We start from the raw sequence: 22,063 nt of genomic DNA, 5'->3' as shown, positions 1-22,063 counted from the left end.
TCGGTCCTGACAGTACGGGTCCCCCCTCAGCTGGCTCGGCCTGCGCCTGCGCACCAGTGAATGCTTGCTTCCTCTCATCTAGGAAGGAGGGCTGAGACACCCAGAAGAGGGGCTATGGGGGTCTTAGAGGGACTACCAAGATCCCAAACCCCGAGCTAGCTGATCATTCATCTAGGTCCTTTGAGATCTCCTGGACGCCTTCGCCTGTTCATGGTAAAGGTGAGTGCCTCAGCCCTACCCGGAGGAGGCACCTTGGAAGAAAGAACAGGCAATCTACTTAGGAAAACTCAGCCACAGAAAACGATCGGAAGCACAGTTCCGCCCTAATGCACACGGGGTCGCTGTGAGTCGACTGGAGGACCCCTGGCTCTGGTGGCTGACATGTCAAGCCACCTGTGTGCCTGCTGCCCTCAGCCATGTCCTCGTTGATCCAGGAGTCAGTGAACCAAGAGCCACCCATCCATCAGGCTTCAGCCGTCAGCTCAGGTTAGCAAAGAGAATGTGCTATTGCTACGGAGGCAGCAGGGAGAGGTCTTCTGTGCCAGCGCCCCCAGATCCTCCTGAAGGACACTTTCTCAAGCTAGCCTTCAGACAGAGTTGGTTTGCCGCCTCCCCTAGGGGAGCCGGGACGGCTGGTGGTGCCGGTTCTCCAGTTTTTTGAGAGTTGGGAGGTGGGGAGAAGGTGTCCAAGAGCCTTCAAGGTGTCACATTGTGCATGTCCCCGTTGCTGGGATAGTCTGGGAAAGGGCCCCACCCTTGCCTGTGTAGCTCCCAGGGCCACGAAATCCCCCATAAGCCAACACTATTTTTAAGTCCACTTCTAACATGTGCCATGACACACTGGGTGTCATGTTCATGGGATCGAGTAACATTCCAACATCCCAGAGTCGCAGCCCTGGCCTGAGGATCACCCCAATCCTGGCCCGAAAGGAATGGCCTGGGCTGCACTGTATTTAAATAGAATCTATTCCAACCCCACCCTTGGCCAGCCCTCGGTGGATTCACAGAGGTGCCATCCAGCACCCACATGGCCCTTGATGCAGGCAAACCCCTGCCCAGAAAACGGACGGTCCAGGCTTCAGGCTCACCTTCTGGCTTGCCCGACCAGCTTGCTCACCGAGGGACCGGGGCGGCCAAGTGACAAATGAATTCAAATGACCCACGCTGGCTGGAAGGGTATGAGCATTAAGTATATTGATAGATCATTGCAGATTGCCGGGCAGGAAGGGCATGAGTGCCAGTTCTGTGCCCATCAGTGTCTGGTCATCAACTTCATAATCCTGCCCCTGACCTGTGAGGGTGGCTGGCTGACAGGTGGGCCCTTACTTGGTCTTCAGGCATTTCTCTGCCCACTCCTACGATGGAGCTGGCTAGAGGGCCGTGGCAGCTGCATCAGGATCTGACAGCATCCTTCTGGGACCTGAGGGTGGCGGGTATCAAGGACACACCAGGCATCATTCTGTCAGCGTTCCTGTGAAGTTGTCCCACTTTGAAGCCTCCTTGTACGAATATAGCTTACAGAGTCAACTGGCTCGTGTTCAATCACGCCTTTCCTTTTTCCAGGCTGGATGCTGTTGGAGCTTCTGTCCCATTATCTGGGTGGAGGAATAGTACCACCGCTTCCTCACGGTAAAGGTGGGAGGTGGTCATGTTTTAGGCCCTGCTGAACTATTCCGGTTTCAAGATTTCGTGCTTCGATTTCTGTAGCTAGTGTGTTGTTGATTTTTCAATCGCGGGGTCTTATTTACTCGTGTGCTTCGTTATCTTTGAGTGCGTGTTGGACATTGTGTTTCAAAAATTAGTTGTGGAAAAAATCCGAAGTCTACGTTGACAGAAGATTTCCGTCTGCTTCTGCTGCAAACCAGGCGATGCTACCACCTGGGGACAATCTCAGTCCAAACCCAGTGCTTGAAGTTACCTAGATTGTCAGTGCAACTGTAACTGAGAACGTAAATCCTGTAGGGCGAAAACAGCAGGGCTTCGCCTCTCCTTCATGTTTGATGTTTCAAAGATCTTCAAGACATAGGTATCCGGCGCATTTGGCTGTCCAATGGGAAAGGGTTGGCGGAGAAAGCAGCTCTCCCTCAATGACTCATCCAAATGTTGAATGCATGTGTCACGTTGCCTCTCTATTAGCGACCGCCATCCCATTACAGCGATTCCTCAGTTGTCCAACAGCTCCAAGCTCGAACTTTCCCCAAAGTAGGAAAAACATTGGCTCGGTGTCCATAACTGCTCGACAATCCAACTGAGAGCCTGATTTGGAATGCATTGCTTAACATCTGAGGTGTCACTGTATACCCAAACTCGGTACATGAAACCTAAGCAGAAGCGCTCTGTGGGCAACTTGGAGGCCCAGCCAAATCAGGAAATCTCTGCACTCCACCATGTTCGGCAACCCCTACCCACTCCTTCATAATCCCGTCCTCACTGTAACCTTTTCTAATCTAATGCAGATCACAGCCTCCTCTCTCCAAGATCCAGTGGCTGGTTTGGGATGAATGGCCCATGTCTTTACTAGCCCCACAGGCCTGGGTGCCCCGTCACGGCTCCGGCTGCCCTTCCTCCCTTTGTTTACTGCTCCCAGCATCTGAGACTTTCTCTGGTTAGGTTGGCCAGCTCATCTTGGTTTGAAAACCTCAAGTCCTCCACCCAGAGTCCTCTCAGTTCTGGGCAAACGGGTACAGTGGGTCACCCAAACTCAAGCACCAAGGTTGCTCCTGCCTCAGGGTATTTGCACTCACTGTCGTCTCAGCCTGAGAGCTTTTCCCAGACGTCTGCCTGCAGGCCAGCTCCTCAACTTTATCCCATCTCCACTCAGACTCATCTTCCTCAGGAGAGTATCAAAAACTGTGTGTGTGTGTGTACACCCAAGCACACACATGCTCCAGCTTTCTTCGTTTGTCTATTTTTCTTGAGATGTAAATGAACAAGACCAAGGCTGAAAACTGTGTGTGTGTTTGTGTGTGTGTGTACACACAAGCACACACATGCTCCAGCTTCGTTTGTCTATTTTTCTTGAGATGTAAATGAACAAGACCAAGGCTGAAAACTGTGTGTGTGTGTGTGTGTGTGTGTGTACACCCAAGCACACACATGCTCCAGCTTTCTTCGTTTGTCTATTTTTCTTGAGATGTAAATGAACAAGACCAAGGCTGAAAACTGTGTGTGTGTGTGTGTGTGTGTGTGTGTGTGTGTGTACACTCAAGCACACACATGCTCCAGCTTTCTTCGTTTGTCTATTTTTCTTGAGATATAAATGAACAAGACCAAGGCTGAACTCCTCCAGGCCCATGAAGCTCTCAGGCACCAGCGTAAGCTGCAACGCTGAGTCAGGCTAAGACCCAGCAGCTGCCCTGCCCAGAAATTGCCCCTGTGGGCTGGGCCTGAGCCCTGGGTTGGAGGAAGAAGGAGCCGTTGGGCCAACAGGGAGATGAGGCCTGACAGACGGAGGTGCCGAGGGTCTCTGCTGGGGGTGTTGTGAGGGCTACAGAGAGTTTCCAAGCATCAGGTCCAGGATTCCAACAAGGGGATGGAGATGTTGAAATTCCAGCTGTCCTGGAAGGCTGGCTTGTCTTTTCTGTGGTCAGGAGCCTGGCCCAGAAGCCTTTGTTCCTTGCACAGACTTGGCCTCCACAAGGGCCCAGCCACTCAGTCTGTCTGGCCAGGTTTAAATATATGCGGTGGCCAGAGCCCAGCAGGGAGATTGGAATGTGGCCATAGGCAGCCTCTGGTCCCTCATCTTCCCAAGTCCAAGCAGAGGAGTCTGCACACCCAGCAGGCAGAGCCCTCAGGCAGACACCTGCAGCATTCCTACCTGCCAGGGGGTCATCAGCTTCTCCCACCGGGGTGGGGGTGGGGCACCACTGGAGACCTGGCCCCAGGCTGGGTGTCCAGACCTGTGGGCTGCCCTCTGAGCCAGGGTCTTGGAGACTGGACAGCCCTGCCATTTCTACCTGTGAGCATGAGGTGGGAGGACTGATGCAAGTTCAGGTCAGCAAACAGTCCCCTGGCACCTGCTGCGGCTTAGGGCCAGAGGAGACCTGGGCCCCACTTCTGGGAAGAAGGAAATCAATGGCTGGTCTCAAAGGGTATCCAGTCTGGACAGGGCTAGTGGGGAGGTCTTAGTGACACGTCGCCTGGGACAGAGGCAGGCACAAAGGCAGCCCAGCGACTGGCCAGAGAGAAACCCTCGGTGCCTCCAGGGAGCATTGAGTGGAGTCCTGAAGGGTCCGAGCTTCCAAGCCACGGGGTTTGGTGACAGGGCATGGTGATGGCATCTTTGGGCTGGCCTGCTGTTCTGTTGTTGCTGGTGTTTGTGCAGCCCCTCTTGCTGGTTCTTTTCTGGATCAGTCTTTTAATCCCCAAGATCCTCTGTTGATGGAATCTGATGGCACCGTGGTGAAGAGCTTACCTGCTAATGGAAAGGTTGGCCGTTCAAGCCCACCAGCCGCTCCGAAGGAGAACCGTGGCAGTCTCCTTCAGTGAAGGTTTCAGCCTTCGAAACTCTAGGGGCAGTTCTACTCGGCCCTGTAAGGAGCCCTGGTGATGCCGTGGCTTCTGCATTGAGGGACTCAAACGGAAGGAGAAAGATGCGGCTGTCTGCTCCTGTAGAGAAGTACCATCTCAGAAATCCTCCCTAGGGGTGCCAGGGATCAGAATCAACTCGATAGCAGGTTTGGGTGTTTTGTTTTGTGAGGTCACTGAGTTGGCATCAACTCGACAGCAACGGGCTGGAAACGGCCCCGTGAGGTGGCTATTGTGTGCACCCTCTCTATAGAGAGGGAACTGAGGCCCGCACAGCCAGCAGGAGCTGGAGCCCAGCTGTGAACCTAGGGACCCTGGCTCCGTCCTGGAGACTGACTTGATGGGGCAGGAGGGCCAGGAACAGCGCCTCAGATGGACTTTGCCAGGTGCATTCTTCCCCTTTCTGAGCCTCCATAAATGGTGTATTAGTAATTCAATTGCTGGATCATTAATGGCTTGATCCAAAAGCTGACACACAGGGGGACTTAGCAAATGTCCCTACTGTGTGCCCAACCATGAGCCAGAGAAAAGAGGGCAGAGGCAGGGTCCCTGGCCCGAGCTACACGGGGAGAGGGTCTGTGTATGAGCAGGTGAAAGAGGCCCAGCCTATCCCAGGCTGCCACCTGGTACACCGCCCAGCACAGTTCTCTGACCCCCCCTCTCCCTGTGTCTCTGGGACAAGTCACTGGAGCAGCCTGCAGACAAGCAACTTGTGATGCCCACTCGGGTAGAGGAGAAGCTCCCAGGGGTGTGGCAGCCTCCATCCTGGGTGTTATAAGCCCTGCCCTGGGCCCTGTTCCTGTGGGTCCTGGAACCCAGAGGACTAGAGAAAGAGTTGAGGGCTTCTCAGGCTACGCCCATCTTAGTGAGGGGAAAGCTGAGCCTTAAGGAGTCAGGGTCCCTCATTGGTGAGGGCAGTTGCTCCCCAGGGTCTGTTCATCGTTAGCAGAAACTAGCCACTAAGAGCCCTCAGACGCACTGGAGGCTAGGGTGTAGGGTGGGGGGGATGGCGGAGGTTTGAGGGACAAGCTGGCGCTCAGCCTGGTGGCTGCAGGCATTTCCACAGCATCTTCCTAATTGAGGGACCCTCTGCCGGCCAAGGCTTCAGACACGTGTCTGGCATTCAGAATTTTAAAATTCGAACAGGAGGATCCAGGCTGTCCATACCAGACCTCCTGCAGGTGCAGCCATGGCACAGTGCCTGCTGGATGGGGGTTGGCCTCCAGCCACCATGGGTACCCACCAGGGTCACCACAGGCATGAGTCCGGGTGACTGACTCATGACTCTGTCCGTTGGGGTGGATTCTTGATGTGGAGCTGGCGGGGTTGTGGTGGGGGGACCCATGGAGTACGAGAAGGGGTATATCTCCCAGGCGGGGCCAAGGGAGAGGCAGGGTAGCTGGAGGGCTGGGTGGCCAGCAGCCACACTGCCGCGTTACATAATGCTCTGGCTGGCTGGCAGGATGAATTCCTAATAGCCTCTGCCAGCCTGGCATGCCGAACCACAGCACGGTCTGCAGGGCCGCTTCTCACGCGACGAGACGACCCTGGCTCTGGACATGGCCCAGCCACGCTAGCTCCATTCTCCGCCCCACAGCCAGCCACATAGCAGGCTCTCCTTGGGGGCCCAGGGGTCCAGACAGACCTCTGCAGACACGGGCGGGAGGCAGGGAGGGGGAGGCTCAAGAGACCACACCAGGTCATCCTGGGCCTTGCCTGGGGCAAGAAGAAACAGTGCAAAGCAGAAAACCAAACTCACCGCCCTCAGTCCGTGGGGACTCACTGTGACCCTGTGGGATGGGGGAGAACTGCCCCTGGGGATTTGCAGGGCTGTAACTCTTTACTGGAGTAGAAAGCAGCCTCACTTTTCTCTTGAGCAGCTGGAGGTTCCAAACTGCTGACTTTGTGGTTAGCAGCCCAACTCATAACCAGTACACCACCAGGGCTCCAACTTGGGTGAAGGGCCAGATAGCAATACCCTACAAGGAGGTGGTGACAACACCAGCGGGGAGGAAGGGACAGGCAAGCTAAGAGGTTTGACAAGCTCTTTAAGTTGGATACAAACACGATGATCTCAAATGCAAACCCAACCCAGAACAAAAATCCTATCAATGTGAACGAGGAGTGCAGAGTGGAGACCTGAAGCCCATCTGCAGACAATTGGACATCCCCTTACAGAAGGGTCACGAGGAAGGGACGAGCCAGTCAGGGTGCAGTACAGCACTGACGAAACATACAACTTTCCTCTAGTCCTGTAATGTTCCCTCCCCCCACCCACCTCCCACTATCATGATCCCAATTCTACTTTACAGATCTAGCTAGACCACAGCATGTACATGGATACAGATAGGAGCTGGGAACACAGGGAATCCAGGACAGATAAACCCCTCAGTAGTGATACTAAGAGGGTAAGGGGAAGGTGAGGGGAGAAAGGGAACTGATCACAATGATCTACACATAACTCATTCCCTGGGTCGAACACCAGGAAAGTGAGTGAAAGGAGACATTAGTGAGTATAAGACATGAAAAAGATAATAACAATTTATAAATTATCAAGGGTTTGTGAGCAAGGGGGGAGAGGAGGAGAGGGAGAGAAAAATGAGCTGATTTCAAGGACTCATGTAGAAAGAAGATGTTTTTAAAATGGAGGCAACAAATGCACTAATGTGCTTGATACAATGTATGTATTATGATAGCTGTATGAGCACCCAATAAAATGATTTAAAAGTATAATAAAATGTAAACCCATACCTAATTCAATAAAAGTGTGTGTGTGCGCGCGCGCACTTGAGCCTTAGTGGTGTAGTGTGTACGAGCCAGGCTAACTGCAGAGTCAGCAGTTCAAAAACACCAGCCCCTCCTTAGGAGAAAGTTGAGAAGCTGTTCCTTACAAAGACCAGCTAGTCTAGTCTGGTCTGGTCTAAAGCATATAGGACAGTCTCAGAAACCCACAGAGACAGGTCTGCCTTGCCCTGTAGGGTTGCTGTGGGTCAGAATATAGCTATAGACATTCCCTATGAGTGCCTGGCTGAGGCAGGAATCTGAACCAAGTATAGCCCCTTAGTGGCCAGTCCCCGGGGAGCACAGGGCCCAACCAGTGGGAAGAGCCTGGGACTGGCTGAGGGGACACAGTATCTGGGGACCCAGTGACTTCTGGCCTTGGAGCTCGGCCAGAAGGTGCCTCCAGGGGCCAAGGGCTCTTGCCTCTATGGCTTCCTGGAAGGCCTGGGTTCCATGGTCAGCAGGAGGCCCATGGGGACGCCTGCCACCTGATCCTCTTCCTCTTTTGGGTCCTTACTCAGCAGGACCCCGTGTACTGCCTGCTTGGGCCTCAAGTGGTACTTCCGCTGTCCAGGAAACAGCTGTGGTGTGCAGAGGGCTCGACCCCTCCAGGGCCACTGCTGGGTGCTGGACAGAGGCGGGGGTTCCAGCCTCAAAGCAAGGTGTGCTCGTCTGGTTCAGGAGGCGCGGGAGGTGGCAAGGGGATAAGAGACCATCCTCCCCGTGGGGTGTCCCTGCTCCGTGTCCCGGCCCACCACCCTGAACGGCTGCTGCAAAGGAAGGTGCAATCGGTCTCCCCACAGACCTTCCTGGAGTCACACAGGTAGGCTGGCGCTTCGGAGGGCGGCTTCTGGCTCTGGGCTGCCCACCTCTCCCCAGCCTTGGGATCCCATCTGTCCCTGCAGCGGTTTTCTGGTTTGTCTTACTTAGTGGGTACCTATCACCAAGAGCCAGGCATGCAGGGGGGCAGTGGCTTTGGGGTTCAGACTCAACACCCCCTCTTCCTAGCTCTGTGCGGCCCTGGGCACATTCCAAGTCCTGGTCTCCTCTTCGCTCTCTGTGGTGGGGATGGCAGTACCTGCCTTGTGCCCTGATGTATAGACCACAGTGGACTCCGCCTCATTACTCCGTGTCCCTTGCTGGGGACACAGCAGAAGGCAAATCAGACCTGACCCCTCCTCCCTGTCCCCCGCTCCCTGCCCCCCACCCAGCTGTCTCAGAGGGATGAAGCCTCATCCTTGGAGCAGTCCCTGCCTCCAGCCTGCTGCCAGCGAGCTGATTCTGACTCATGGTGGCCCACGTGCGTCAGACTAGAACGCCTCCCCAGGCTCTTCTAGGTTACATACTGTCTTTTCCGAAGTAGATCACCAGCCCTCACTCTCATGATGCCCTTGGGTGGGTTTGAACTGCCAGCCTTTGGGTGAGTAGTCAGGAGCCAACTAGTTGCATCACCGAAGGGCCGTTTATTTTTCTCCAGGCCCCAGTAAAAGATCCACATGCGGCCACCTGCCCTTGACACCCACTGTCTCATGGGAACCCCAGAGCATCTCAAGAGCCTGCTCAACCCTCCTGCGGGGTGGGGAGTGGGGGTGAGGGAGGAGCCTCGAGACTGGACAGAAGAGAGTCAGGGAGGCTTCCTTAGAGAAGAGGGAGAATTGCCAGGCAAGCACGTAGAGGCAGGGAGATGGCAGGCACTTTTAGGGCGTGGGAGAGCAAGGAAGTGAGCTGGGGGGCCAGCTTCTCCCTGAGCGAGCCGGACTAGGCAAGGCCTGCCTCTCTGTCTGCAGCCTCTAGGGTGCTGGGCACTGGAGTCCCTGCTGCTCTCCCTCCCCCCCCCAGGCCCAGCCTCCAAGCCCCAGCTGGAGTGGGGTCTTCTCAGTAGTACCCCGAAGTCAGGGTCAGAACCATTCTTTGCCCTCCTCCCCTCTCTGGGCAGATGAAGAGTGGCTGGGAGTAGCCGGCTGTGCCAGGATGCCCTGCCCTGCTGCCCTGGCCCTGAGCAGGGGTGTATTGCAGACGATGGCTGGTCTGGCCATGGGTCAGCTGACTTCCCGGGCTAGGTTTGACATCTCCGGCTGGCCAGGCGCCCTATGGATGTGAGCCCGGGGCGCCCCCAAACTTGCGTGGGCCTCAATCCAGCCATGTGGTGCCAGTGCCCCAGGACCACGGGGCCTGCATTTGTCTGGCCCTGGCCCAAGCTGGGGAGGAGGGTGGCCGGCAGGCAGGGCTATGGTTTTAATGACGCCAGCCGCCTCTTGGGACCTCAGCAGGGTGGCCTAGAGGACCACCCCTACCTGACACAACCACAGGGTGACCCCTCTGAACACCCAAGATGCAGAGCCTGATGCTGTTAGCCCCCTGCCTAGGCCTGTCCTGTGAAGCCAAGCTCCCCCACATCAGCTCCTTTAGCCTCAGCAGAGTCAAGCAGAGGCAGCTAGGGGATGAGGGGGTCCAGTACAGGTGCCCCTCGACCCTTACAGGTCTGGGTTCCAGCAAGGCACTGCCCCAAGTGGGTGCTCAGGCAGGTGATGTGGCTTTGGAGACCAACAGCCTTGAGCTCAAGTTCAAGGGTAGCTCTGTTCTTCAGCTGAGCCGTGGGCATAATGCCCACCTCCATTGCAGATGGCCAGAGTGACAGAGGCAGGGCCACAGTGACAGGGACAAGATGGGGTGTCCCCCCGCAGAAAGGTGTCCGCTGCTTTTTGATGTTATTTTCTACCTTGATAAACATGGTCCATGTAGTTTGTAGTTTGCAACCTGCTTTTTTTTTTTTAAATCTTTTTATTGCGGAGTCTTATCATTGTGTCAAGCACATTTGTACGGATGTTGCCATCATCATTTTCAAAATACGTTCTCTCTACTTGAGCCCTTGGTGTCAGCTCCTCATGCACCCTGCCTTTCACTCTTCCCCTGATCCCTTTGGTAGGGTGCCTCTGAGCTGCCCCTTACCTCTGCTGTCCCACCCTTGTGTCCACCACACTGAGCGGGGGCCAGGAGATGGCCACAGGGCCCAGCCTGCTCTGGGCTTCTGCACAGCACCGCCACCTCATGAGTGCTGGTCTGAAGAAGGAGCTGAGTTAGGGGCTGTGGCCAGGCCAGGGAAGGGAGAGACCCCTGAGAGTGGGCCTGGCTGCAGCTGCTGCCCGCTGACCCCACTGACTCCCCAGGAGCCATCACTTGGGGGCCTTTGCACCCAGGGCTGCAGTGGTGAACCTTGTGCTTCCTGGTAGGGGTCCAGTGGCAAAGTAGCTTTGGAGGGCATTTCACAGTCCCCCCATGGGGGCTTCTACTCCTCATTGAGAAATCCTGCAGGGGCCTGGCCGGGTCAAGGGTCAGGGGTGGGGTCCTGGAATTGCTCCTGGGGCAGCCCATTTTTCTTCTCAGAAAACCTGTCTTCGCAAAGAGACCACAGAACAATCAGACTCTTTTCCGGGCCGCTGCCATCCCCAGACGTCAGCCCATCCCCTCGGCGGGGGCTCCAGGGAGCCGGGAAAGCGACATTTGTAAAATGTCTGTGGGAGGGGAAGAAAGGCGCTTTGTGTGGGGCCGGGCCCTGGCCATTGGTCAGCAGCAAGGCCCCCGGCCGCTCCCAGGATGCTCCCTCCCCCGGCGAGGGCCAGCCCCAGTGGTCCCTGCAACCCTCATGCCCCCTGAACCAGCTGCAGCCAGGGCCTCAGCTGCCCAGCCGCTGAGGGCACCGGAGAGGGCTGGGCAGGCGGGTGGGGGCCTCCCGTCCCCTCCCGGGGCCCAGCATGTTTCTGTACTGGAAGAAGCGGGGCGCCTACGAGCTGGAGGCCCTGCCCGCCGCCCTGGGCGAGCTGGAGCTGGGCTCTGCGGAGCGCTTCTCCTGGAGCTCCAGCCTGGACATCATGGAGGACCTCAGGGGTAGGTGGGCCCTCCCCTCGTCCTGGGACGGGGCTTCAGGAGGCTCCTAGGCTGTCCACCAGGCACCCACCCCTGTCAATGTAGAACCTCAGCGGTGTGGGCACCAGACCCTCTGCAAGCCAACCACCAAGCAGGAGAGGCTGACTGGAGGCCCCGAGGGCAGCGAGAGCCCTGGGCAGCAAGGGCAGCTTGGCACAGACAGCAGGAAACGGGCAGTGGTAGTGGGTGCCAGGCTGGAGGAGCTGCAGACGGAGTTCTGTCTCTGCACCCTCGCCCCCCTTCACCAAGCCCCCTTGGCTTCTCTTGGGAGCTCTGGGTGGGGCGAGGAGCCCTTCTGGAATGTTCCCACGTTCCAGGCCCCAGGATGAGGTGGAGCTCTCCTGTCGAGTCACCTCCACATGAGAGGTTCATGGCATTATGAAGGGCCTGGAGGGACAGGACAAGGTGCTGGTGGACTCTGCTCACAGTTGTGTTTCAAACAGAGCCCCACTGGCCCCTGAGTGTGAGGTGCCAGGAAAATGGGAATAAGGATCTGGAATCAGGCCTCCCTGCGGTCCCACACATGAAATAGCACGGAGCATGCGCCCCGGTAGCTGTGAGTGGAGTCGGACTCACGGCCGACGCCTGTGCCATAGGGTAGACCTGCCCCATAGGGTTTTCATGCCTGCAATCTGCACGGAGGCAGGTACCAGGCCTTTCACCTGTGGCAGTTGCTGGCGTGGGGCGGGGGTTAAGTGGGGGGCGATGTCAAACCAGCAGCCTTTGCCTTAGTCCAGGCTCACCTCGGAGCTTCTGCGGGTTGGTCCCAGGCACCACCATCAAGCCACCGCGGCCATTAGGAGAGTCATTCGCATGGTGTGGTTTCCCAGTGTTGTGAAGGTTGTGTTTACACTGCTCCAAAGTCCTGGGTGCGCATTGGGCTGCGAACCACAAGGCCAGCCGTTCGAAACCACCAGCTGCTTCAAGGGAGAATAAGGAAGCTTCCTTGCTGCCGGAAAGTTACAGTCTCAAAAGGGCAGGCCTGCCCTGTCCTACCGGATCGCTAGGAGTCAGAACCGACCGGCTGGGAGCGAGTTTTTAGTTTTTGTTTGTTTGAGTCTGCTGAGGGTTTTTAAAATGTGACAATGACCAAAGTGTGACTCAGAGGCACGAAACGAGCACACACTACTGGGACGCTGCTGCCCACGGACTTGCAGGCCGCAGCACTGCCCCCGACCTTCCGTGTGGCAGAACTCAGCCGTGGGTGGGCAATGAAGTGAAGTGCGGTACAACCAGCAGATCACTGATTCCGTGCCGGTTGTGGTTTGTACCAGCATTCTGGTCATGGTTCAATAATCAGTATCTGTATCAAGCTGGGAACTCTGGCGGTGACCTCAGGGTGCTTAGGTCGCCAGAGTCAGAGACCCTCGTCTGCTGTGCCCAGCAAGGAGTGAGTGGCTGCTCTTGGTGCCACAGGGAGGCCCAAGGAAGGCTGAGTAGGACCTTAGTTCTCAGGCTCCAGGGTCGAGCCTCCCCCGGGAGGTCCCATGCTCAGAAAGCAAGGGCCACTCCCTGATCTGGCTGGGCCCTTCCCTGGACCCATCCCAGAGGCCTGCGGAGATGGCGAGGGATGGGAAGTAGCTCCCAGACCGCGCAGGGCAGAGGCTGCTGCTTCCTAGGAGAGGAGCCTGGTGGGCATCCAGGGTGGCATCCCCTCCTGTGCTAGCCCCTCCTGCTTCCTGGCCAGAGAGCAGTGGATAGGAAGTGGCTGCCTGGCGGGGGGGACCCAAGTGGGTCCTCAGATTAGGAGTACTAATGGCCTTCAGAGCCTCTGTGAGCTGTGCTCTGAAGAAGCATGGGACGGGGACATCAGAAAGAGGTGCAGGGAGAGGCAGGGCTGGAAGGGGTGGGGGGACAAACTCCTCCCACTCACTTGGATGCACCCTGCAGAGGGTTGTGTCTGGGCTGTGCGAGTCCTCTGTGTCGGGCTGCTTTGTCTGACAGGTTATAAGGCAGGTGAGGCAGCTGAGGTCCTACAGCTCGTCCAGTCACAGCTAGGGAGACCCCAGCAGGCCCTACTGAAGAAGGTGGCCCTGGGAGCTGTGTCCAATCCCTACCCCTGGCCCAACAGAACCCCCTGGGGGTGGGGTGATGTCATGGTTCTCAGAGGCCAGCACACCCCAGCGAGGGGTGTCCATCCTTATTGCTCCAAGTCTCGATTTCTATGAAGCCATAATGGCTTCACAGGCAGGTCCCTCTTGACTCTGGGGTGCCATAGTCCAGGGCCTAGCCACTGTCCATGTCCAGCTCTGGACACCCTCCCTGATATGAGAGCCCTATCGTGTCTCCAGGCCTCACCCAGTCCCAACTGCCAGAGGAGCTGGGCACACAGATCTCCGGGGTGAGCTGAGGCGCGGCGTGTGGGTGACAGGGCACACAGTTGTCTGTGTGGGTTCTGTCCTCTGGAGTTGGCCCGGGCCCAGAAGGGTGGGTGTCCGGCCCTGGTGCAGCTCAGCCCCATGATAGGGGTAGGGCGGGACTCTCCCTCCCTGGAATCTCACACCCATCTCAGAGGGCAGCTCTGCTCCTTGTGCTCCCTCAGGCCACTCTTGATTCCTCTGCAGAGGCTTAAGGGAAAGCCCACGGGGCAGTAGGCACACAGACAGGGACCACAGCAGCAGCAGCCGGAGGAAACGGGCTGCCAGACGCAGCCCACATGCAGGAACCGAGTGGACAGTCAGTGTCTGTAGCTCTAGGAAAGAATTCTGAATGTGTCCTCCCACCCCTTCCATTGAGCCCTGGAGGTGTGGGTGGCAGGGCAGAGGCTGGGGGTCTGCAGGCCTGAGGGCATGGTGCTTGATATGGTCCTGGGCTTCTGGCAAGGACAGCATCCTCCCTCCAGCCAGCCCAGCGCCCCACTGGTCTTTGGGGAAGGATGGCCACCTCGCTTCTCTCCCAGGCCACCTGTGATGCTCTGAGCAGTGGCCAGTGGAGGGGGGACAGACTGTTGATGGATCAGCAATTCTTTCCCCAGGACAGGTTTGAGGAAGATAGGGGAAACCATGTCTTGCCCCAGGCTGCCCTGGGCGGTCAGCCCCCGCACTGCCTCTGGCAGCTGCCAACCCATGGATAGGCTCCCAGGAGGGCTGCGCTTAGTAGGAGGGGGCATTCAAGGCCACAGCTGCTTCCTGGGAGGGGCAGGCTTTTCCTGGCCAGGCCTAGGCCTGGGGGTGGTAGGTCAGGAGGTTTTGTTCTCTTGGGGCAGGATTTTCATCTGAGTGGGGGGGTTCACAGAGTGACCACAAGGAGGTTTCCAGCCCATTCTTGTCAGCCTTGGGCCAGTTGGGGACAGCAGCATTAGGCGACGATGGGGGTTGAATGCAGGCTGGCCAAGCTCCCCATCATGCCAGGCCCACGGGCACTGTGGGAGAGGTGCTGTCCTCTCGGACAAGTAAGTAGCTCAGGTTTGGTCTCCCATGGACCTGAGTTTGACTGCCAGCCCCATCACTCGCTAGTTGCAGGACCTTGAGCAAGTTGCCCCGTCCTCTGAGCCTCCGTTTCTCCATCTGTAGAATGGTGCCAGTGATCACACAGTATTGTCCACTAACAACTGCGTCATTTCAGATGTTCTAGTAGCCACGTTTCTCCCTCTCTCTCTCTCTTTCTCCCCCAAAGAAGTAGGTGAAATTGATTTAAACTATATTGATTCAACTCAGTCTACTCAAAGCACTGCCCTTTCCACTTGTCCAGCCCGGTCGCTACAGAGTTGAGTGTGACTTCTGGTGGCCCACTGGGTGTCAGAGTAGAACTGAATTCTTTGGGGTTTTCAGTGGCTGAGTTTTTGAAATTTTGAAAGAAAACGATCACCAGGATTTTCTTCTGCAGTGCCTCCGGACGAAGGACCTCAAGCCACACACCTCTCCGTGAGCGGCACTGCTGTCTGGGTAAAACAGGGTCGGCCAGCCATCAGATTTGGGACTTTTCAAGCAGGGAGGAGAATCGTGATCAGCACCCTCAGCTCAAGGCTGATCGCTATGAGGCGAAAGTCCACCTTTTGTATATCAATTCTGACACCAGTTTGCCCTCCATGGACACACTCCACTTCTCCGCTGGGTTCAAGAAGGCATTGCAATGGCTACAGAACTCATAGTTGTGGATTTATTAGGGAAGTAACAGGTTACATTCAGAATCAGGAACAGTCAGGATACCGTTCTTCGGTCGGGACGACTGCTCAACTATCCTGCTCCACAGCCAGGGCTCACTGTCTCCTCAGCTCCTGGCCCCTGGACCTCTCAGCCCAGCCTCTGCCCTGTTCAGACAGGTGTTACTGACTCATTAAGGCAGCCAAATAAACCCAGACCCACCCCATCCCCCCAGCACCCAGCCTGCTTGAAGGCAGCCAGCTCTGTAACTGTGGGTCAGCACACACACTGAGCACCTGGCTTGTTGGGCTGGGAAGTCCACCACACGGTTTAACTTCAGTCTCATGGCCCTGCTGCTGTTGTTTCTCTAATTCTGTTTCTGCAGTCTCTCTCGCCGTCGTTTCTGGTGTGATGGCTCCCTCTCTGTCCCCTGGGTCTAAGAAGTCCTCGGCGCTGGGCCCCCAGGTGCAAAGGATATGCTCTCTCCCCAGTGCTTCTCCTTGGCGGCTGGTCATCTCTCTGCTCTGGAATCGACTCTCTTCTAAGCCTCCTGGGTGGCAAACCCTTCATCAGGGTTTGTGCACTTGGTTTGCACAGTCCTGGGCCCACAGAGGGAGCTGTGGTGCAGCGGTTTCCAGTTGGGCTGCTAATGAATCCAGCAGCCATTCCCCACCCCCCATCCCGAGGATCATGAGGCTGTCTTCTCCGGTAAAGACTGACGACCTGGGGAACACGTGGGAGCAGTGCAGCTCTGTCCTGTAGGGGTGCTAGCAGTCGGAGTGGATGCTAGGGCTGTTGGACTTGTTTGGTTTGGTTTTGACCCCCACAAGGGTGCTCTTACATTATTTGAATTACTAGCAACGCTGGCTGTCTAATCCCCTAGGGATGGGTGGGTGGGGTGTCACAGGCCCCTAATTTGTATAACCCCACCCACTCTCTAGGAATCACAAAGTCTGAATGGAAGACCTGTGGGTGGGCAGCCCCATGCCTAACCCACAATAACACCAGTGCTCCTCCCACACATCACGAGAATCAATTCACTCAAGTGCATGGTCTTAACCACTGCCACCGCTCTGGGAGTCTTTTCAATGACTAATCAATAGTTAAAAGCAGAAAGCCTAACCTTTCTCATGTGGAGTGGCTGGTAGATTCAAACTGCCAACCTTGTGGTTACCAGCCCAGCATGCACCCTACTCTGGCACGAGGGTTCTTATATCAATAGTTAAAAGATCACCTGTGATGTATCTTATAGTCTTTATTCTTGTGGTAAAGATGCACGTAGTAGGGCATTTGATATTCTCTCTTTTTGGGTAGTCAGTCTTCAAAATCCAGGGTACCAGATACCTCCATCTGTCCTAGTCACATCTGCCAATGGTCATAGCCCTCATGGTCACTTTGGTGGCTGCCATTCTGTCTTGGAAGATGTAGGGCCACAGTGTTCCCTGGAGGCAAGGAGGCGAGACTTGGCTTTACATACTTTGTCATACATGTTGTCAGGAGAGACCGGTTCCTGGAGGAGGGCACCGTTTTGGGTCAAATGGAGGGGCAATGAAGAAGAGGCAGGCCCTTGATGAGACGAGATGACCTGACACCAGGCTCGGGCCCAGTGCAACAACAGATTCGGGTCCAGGAACAGCTGTGAGGATAGCGCAGGACCGGAAGGTGTCTCCTGTTGGGCGTGGGGCCGCTGTGGGTCGGAACCGACTCGCTGGCACCGAGCATCCACAACACCGATGTTGCACAGAACCAGAGGGTAGCATGACCCCAGATGTAGACAGCATGGAGGCCGAGCAGGTGTTGAGTGAGCGGACACGAGGTGATGGTGAGTAGCTCCTGCTGGGATCCGAGGAGCCCCGCTGGAATCGCGGCCTAAAGGACGGGCGGCTCACTACAAAGGCAGCAGTTTGAAACCTCGCGCTGCTTATTCCACAGACGACAGGCGAGATGTTCTGGTCCCATAAAGATTTACACAGCCTTGGAAACCCACAGAGACGGTTCTGCTCTGTCCTGTTGCATCCTGATGAGTTGGAATGGGCTTAGTAGCAGTGAATTTGGTTTGGGTTTTTGGTTCCACGGTGACCTTGTGGGAAAAGAGGTCAAAATGCTAAGTCAAGGTCAACAGCGATAGGTCAAGGAGAAAGCAAATGGAATTTGGCGATGTTGACACAGGGAGACTTTACAGCCCTGAAAGTCTGTCGATAGAGAGAATGGTGCCAGGGCACCAGGAGAGGCTGGGCCGGGGCCCAGAGCTCAGAGGTCTCGGGGTGGGGATGGGGTGCCAGGCAGGCAGAGGGCTGGTGTGAGGCAATAGGGAGTGGTGAGGACTGTGGAGGGTCCAAGGCAGACACAACTCAGGAACTGGAGCCACCAGGAATATGGGGCCAGAGCTGCCAGGCTCCTCTGGTTTGTCAAGAGAAGCCAGAAATCTGGATTTTTATGTGAAATCTCCTGACTTTTCAAAGTTGGCAACTAATTCAAATTCTTTTGAAGTACTGTACTCAGCCAAACAAAACATGTCTGCCGGCCGGCTTCTGCCCAGGCGCCTGTCGGCCTGTTCTGGTAGAGAGCATGTCAGGGTGGGGGTGCAAAAGCCAAGGAGGCACCCTGCATGGAAAGAGTGGGTGGGGGAGAGTGGGGTAGGCTGTCTGGCTTAGGGGCCCCAGCTGTCCCCAGAACAGACCAGAAGGGTAGCTGGAGGTGTTTCAAACCCACATCTGGGATTCTGGCTTGGGGGTCACACGCAGATACTCCTCCAACTGGCCCAAATAAGCGAGAGACTGCAGGGGACAAGGACCTGGAGGAGGCCCACAGCAGGCAGGCTTCCAGGAGCTGCCCCACTGTTGCCACTGGAGCCACCTGCTCCATTCTCTCAGTTGATCTGCAGGGCCCCTCATTCCCGTTCCCCAGCAATCTTGGGGCTCTTTGGACTAGCCCTCTATGATCTCAAGTTTCCAGAACCCAATAATATTGCCGATCTCATTTCAGGTTCTCAGAGAGTGACTCTAGGTGGCTGGCTCCAGCCCAATCAGTTATGTCCAGGGTCTGACATCCCCTGGTCCAAATATGTCTTTCTTCTCAGGCCTACCTTGGGGGTCAGGGTGCCTTAAAGAGGACTTCTGGCAAAGTCTCTGGTGGGGATCACTTGCCCCCATGCCTGAACCCTCAGCAACAGCCAGAGACCCCTCTCCTGGTCCTCAGAGGAATACACACCCAGGCCACGTGGTTAGAGAAGGTTAGTGGTCCAGGAAGCTTGGACCAAGCACTCTCGAGGCTCGGGTCTGGAACATGGGCTAGACATTTTGAGGGTACTAGAACCTAGGGTTTAGAGAACCCAGGTATTGATCAGCTGTGGGCTCAGTCCTCTGTCCCTGGAGGGCTTGTGGCCTGGAAGAGGCCTGATGGGATTAGAGAGCTGAGAAGACAGTTCTGGATCTCAGCGGTAGAAAAACAGCCGGAAACCTGTGGGATGGAGAGTCCACAGCCAGCTGCCTTGGTACACAGGGTGTTAGAAGCTTACCCCACATGAAAAAGTATGAGATGAGAATCCAGGTTGCTGGAACTTCCCTACAGCAGACACCGGCTGGCCCACTGGGGAATTCCAGATGGAATACTTTTCCAGAGCTGCTCTTGGAGACCCTGGCCCCTAGGCAGCGGAGGGACTGTTGGAATTGGACTAGACAAGACCCTCTGACTCCCACCTTACCCTTGAGCCAGCTACCTGCTGTAGACAGACCTGGGGGTGCCCAGGAATCTAGTGTTAGGATCCTTGTTGGGGCCACCCCATCCCCCATCTCTGCTGCCCCTCCTCCAGGCTCCAGGAAGGTCTGGTGTCACTGACCCATTAGGCCTCTGAGGATGAGGAGTGGGATTCTGAGGGTGGCAAGCAGCTCTCCTGAACGAGGCTGGACCAAGCCTGATAGTTCCCTATGAGCAGGTGTGAACCTGGTCCATTCTCCTTGTGGTCCCACAAGGCCATGCTAGAAAGTTCTGCAGGAAGTGTTGATGGTGGAGCATTGGATATCCTGGAGGCCTCAGGACCTTACCTGTTCAGATGTTCTACTCTCCAAAACTGCCTCCTCCCAGCACCACCTCTCCAGTCCCCACACCCTAGGACCAGGCCCCAGTGTGACCTCCCCAAGCCATCAGGTCACTGATGGGTCCCCAGGATCAGTCCAGAACCAGGCATGTGGTGGGTTAAAATAACACCCACCACATGTCTGATCATTAAATAACTGAATAAAGACAAAGGGCCCAGAAACCAGGCACCCACTGCAGCCCCACTGCCAAGAGGCCTTGAGTAGACTTTGGGGAGCAGGGCCCTGGAGATCCCACCCTTCAGCCCTTGGGAGAGGGATCCAGACCCCTATAGGAACTGGAGCTTCTAGATCTGGGTCTTGTTGACCAGTCCCGTGGTTGGGGGTGTCTGGAATCACCGTGAACCCCTCCGGGGGGCGCTGCCTCAGTGCCCTCTGTGAGTCTCCATTTCTGTAGTGCAAAGTGTTTTGTGACCGTTAAAACGCTGCCCAAATATTGCACGATTGCATGATTTACATGAAGTACAAAAGCCAAGCAAAACTGATCTGAGCCATTGGAAGTGAGGACAGCTGTACCCTGAGGGGGTGGTGACTGGCGAAGTGGAGGGTGGGATGGGGGAAGCGGGATGACTCGGAGGGTACCTGCCTTGTTTGTAAGTGTGGGAGCTGGTTACACGGGCGTGTTCTCCTGATTAAAATGCCCTGGATGGTACACTCACAGGAGAGGCACTTCCCAGTCTGTGTTAGTTCTCCCTCCAAGTTGTAAACGCGCTAGCCAACAAGGAGATGGTAACAAAACAAATCACGAAGTAAGTCACCAAGCCCCCTCCTTTCTGGGGAGCCCATGCCCTATGAGGGGTCCTGGGAATGGCTTCGGTTCCATCCCTCATCGTCAGGGACAGCCTCTCTGGATGGGATGGGGGCTTTGCTGAGGGCTCCGGCGGAGGGAGGGAAGGTTCCCGCTTGGGGCCGTTCAGTTGAGACCGAGACCAGGAGAAGTCGGTTTTCTAAAAATGCCTTCGCTCCCACTTGCCAGGAGTTGGAGAAATGCCTTTCGACCACATCAAAACAGCGGTGTTTCTTTCCCTGGGAGGTGGCTGGGGCCAGGGGGCTGGCTGGTGGACTTCGCGGCGGGGAGGAGCGGAGACCTCGGTCACAGCCCATCCTTTCGGACTGAGGCCGGGTGGGCTTGCAGCCGGACGTCCCCACCCGCGCCGGGGCGCGCTCAGTCCGGCGGGGGCGCGGGGCCGGGCCCGAGGTTGGTGTCCCCGCCCCCCGCAGGCGGAGCCGCCCGCCGGGCTCCTCCCACCGCCCACCTGCCCCTCCCGCCGCCCGCCACCGCCTCCCGCCGCCGAGGGTCCCCCAGCGCCGCGCTCGCCCCCCCGCTCCCCCCGGCCCGCCCGCCCGCGAGGCCCCGCCGCGTCCCCGCGTTCCGTGGCGGCCGGGCCGGCGCCTCCTCCATGGGTGAGTGCGGGGCGGCCGCCTGCCCCCGGCCGGGCCCCGCTCTGCAGGCCTGCGGGCCCGGCCTCGGCCGCGCGGCTGGGGGCGGGCGCCGGGCGGGGGGCCCAGGAGCTGGGGGTGGGTGAGGGGTGGGGTGGGGGCAGGGCCCGGCGTCGTCTCTCGCGGGCGGGCTCGGGCCACCCCCTCCCCTGCAGGGGGTTGCTCCAGGTGGGCGCCGGCCTCAGAATCTGGGCCGCTGGGGGACACCCCCCACCCGCCCCGACTCTGCCCGTGTTGGGGCGCGTTTCTGCAGCCCACTGCCCGCCCTGCGTGCTGCTCGGCTGGGCCGGCGCCTCTTCGCTTCCTTCCCTGCCCTCGACTGCTGCTCCCTAGCCTCTGGCAAGAGGCAGCCACAGAGGGGACACACTCTGGTCTGCGATGGACAGCAGAGGAAGAGGGGGGCGCACCCGGAGGGGCACCCCCAGGCTTTTGGGGAGGGGTCTGCCGCTGGCAGGGGGAAGGGTGAGGGCTGATGATGCAGGCAGGATTAGGAAGGTATCCTGAACCCCACAAGTTCCTTTCATTAACCCCACATCTCTACAGAAGTCCCCCAGCAGGGGTCTCCCCCAACCCCACAGGGGCACTGAGCCTCCCTCCCCTCCAGAATACCTTATTTCCAAAGACATTTTCTCACCGTGGAATCTGGATAATTTCCCTGGGGAACTGCAGCAAGAAAGGGCTCTGCACACAGATCCCCCTGCCGATAAGTTGGCATTTAGAAGAGACAAGGACACTGACCTCCTTTGCAGGGCAGATTGAGGAAAGCGCCCCACCCAGCCTCTGCTTGGGAGGCCACAGGGGCCCAGGGGAACCTGGGCACACAACCTCTCGCCTCTGCCCGTCTGATGACCTCTGTCCTCTCTACAGACGACCGGAGCCCGGCCAAGGAGAAGGGGCTGTGCTGTCAGAACCCGGACTGCATGGACAAGGGGCGGGCGGCCAAGGTAGGGAGGCTGCAGAGCCTGGGGGCTGGGCATCGAAGGGGAAGGGCTCTAACCCCCCTCTCCCTGGGGCTGGCTCCCTGCAACAGATACCCACAGGGCCCTGGTGAGGGTGTGGCTGGCACGGCCACAGAGTCGTCTGTGTTCAAGGGAGAGGAGGGCCCACGGTGCCTGGTGTAGGATGCAGAAGGACTGCCCTGGCTCAGGGACCACAGATGGGGAGCACTTCGGTGAGGGTGGGGAGAACGGAGGTACCCCAAAGCCCTTCCCTGCA

At 57.2% G+C, this 22,063-nt stretch overlaps 1 protein-coding gene and 1 long non-coding RNA gene across 3 annotated transcripts in view; one reads left to right on the top strand and one right to left on the bottom strand.

The window, feature by feature from the left end:
- Nucleotides 1–15,316: 15,316 nt before the first annotated feature.
- Nucleotides 15,317–21,835, bottom strand: LOC142448581 (uncharacterized). The gene is made up of 2 exons (XR_012784528.1): nucleotides 21,483–21,835; nucleotides 15,317–17,394 (listed from the first exon to the last, which is right to left on the bottom strand). It is a non-coding gene; the product is annotated as an uncharacterized LOC142448581 (long non-coding RNA).
- Nucleotides 20,655–22,063, top strand: part of PLEKHG5 (pleckstrin homology and RhoGEF domain containing G5) — a 28,922-nt gene continuing 27,513 nt past the window's right edge. For both annotated transcript variants that reach the window (XM_075550501.1, XM_075550503.1), the window contains exons 1-2: nucleotides 20,655–20,812; nucleotides 21,716–21,792. In XM_075550501.1, coding sequence (XP_075406616.1) covers nucleotides 20,809–20,812; nucleotides 21,716–21,792 — 81 coding nt within the window. In that variant the 5' untranslated portion in view covers nucleotides 20,655–20,808. The remainder of the gene's footprint in view (nucleotides 20,813–21,715; nucleotides 21,793–22,063) is intronic.

Source organism: Tenrec ecaudatus, chromosome 1 (genome assembly GCF_050624435.1).
Source record: "Tenrec ecaudatus isolate mTenEca1 chromosome 1, mTenEca1.hap1, whole genome shotgun sequence".
Classification (NCBI taxonomy): domain Eukaryota; kingdom Metazoa; phylum Chordata; class Mammalia; order Afrosoricida; family Tenrecidae; genus Tenrec; species Tenrec ecaudatus.
Note: the sequence above shows the minus strand (reverse complement) of the source record. Positions and strands in the feature narration are given on the sequence as shown.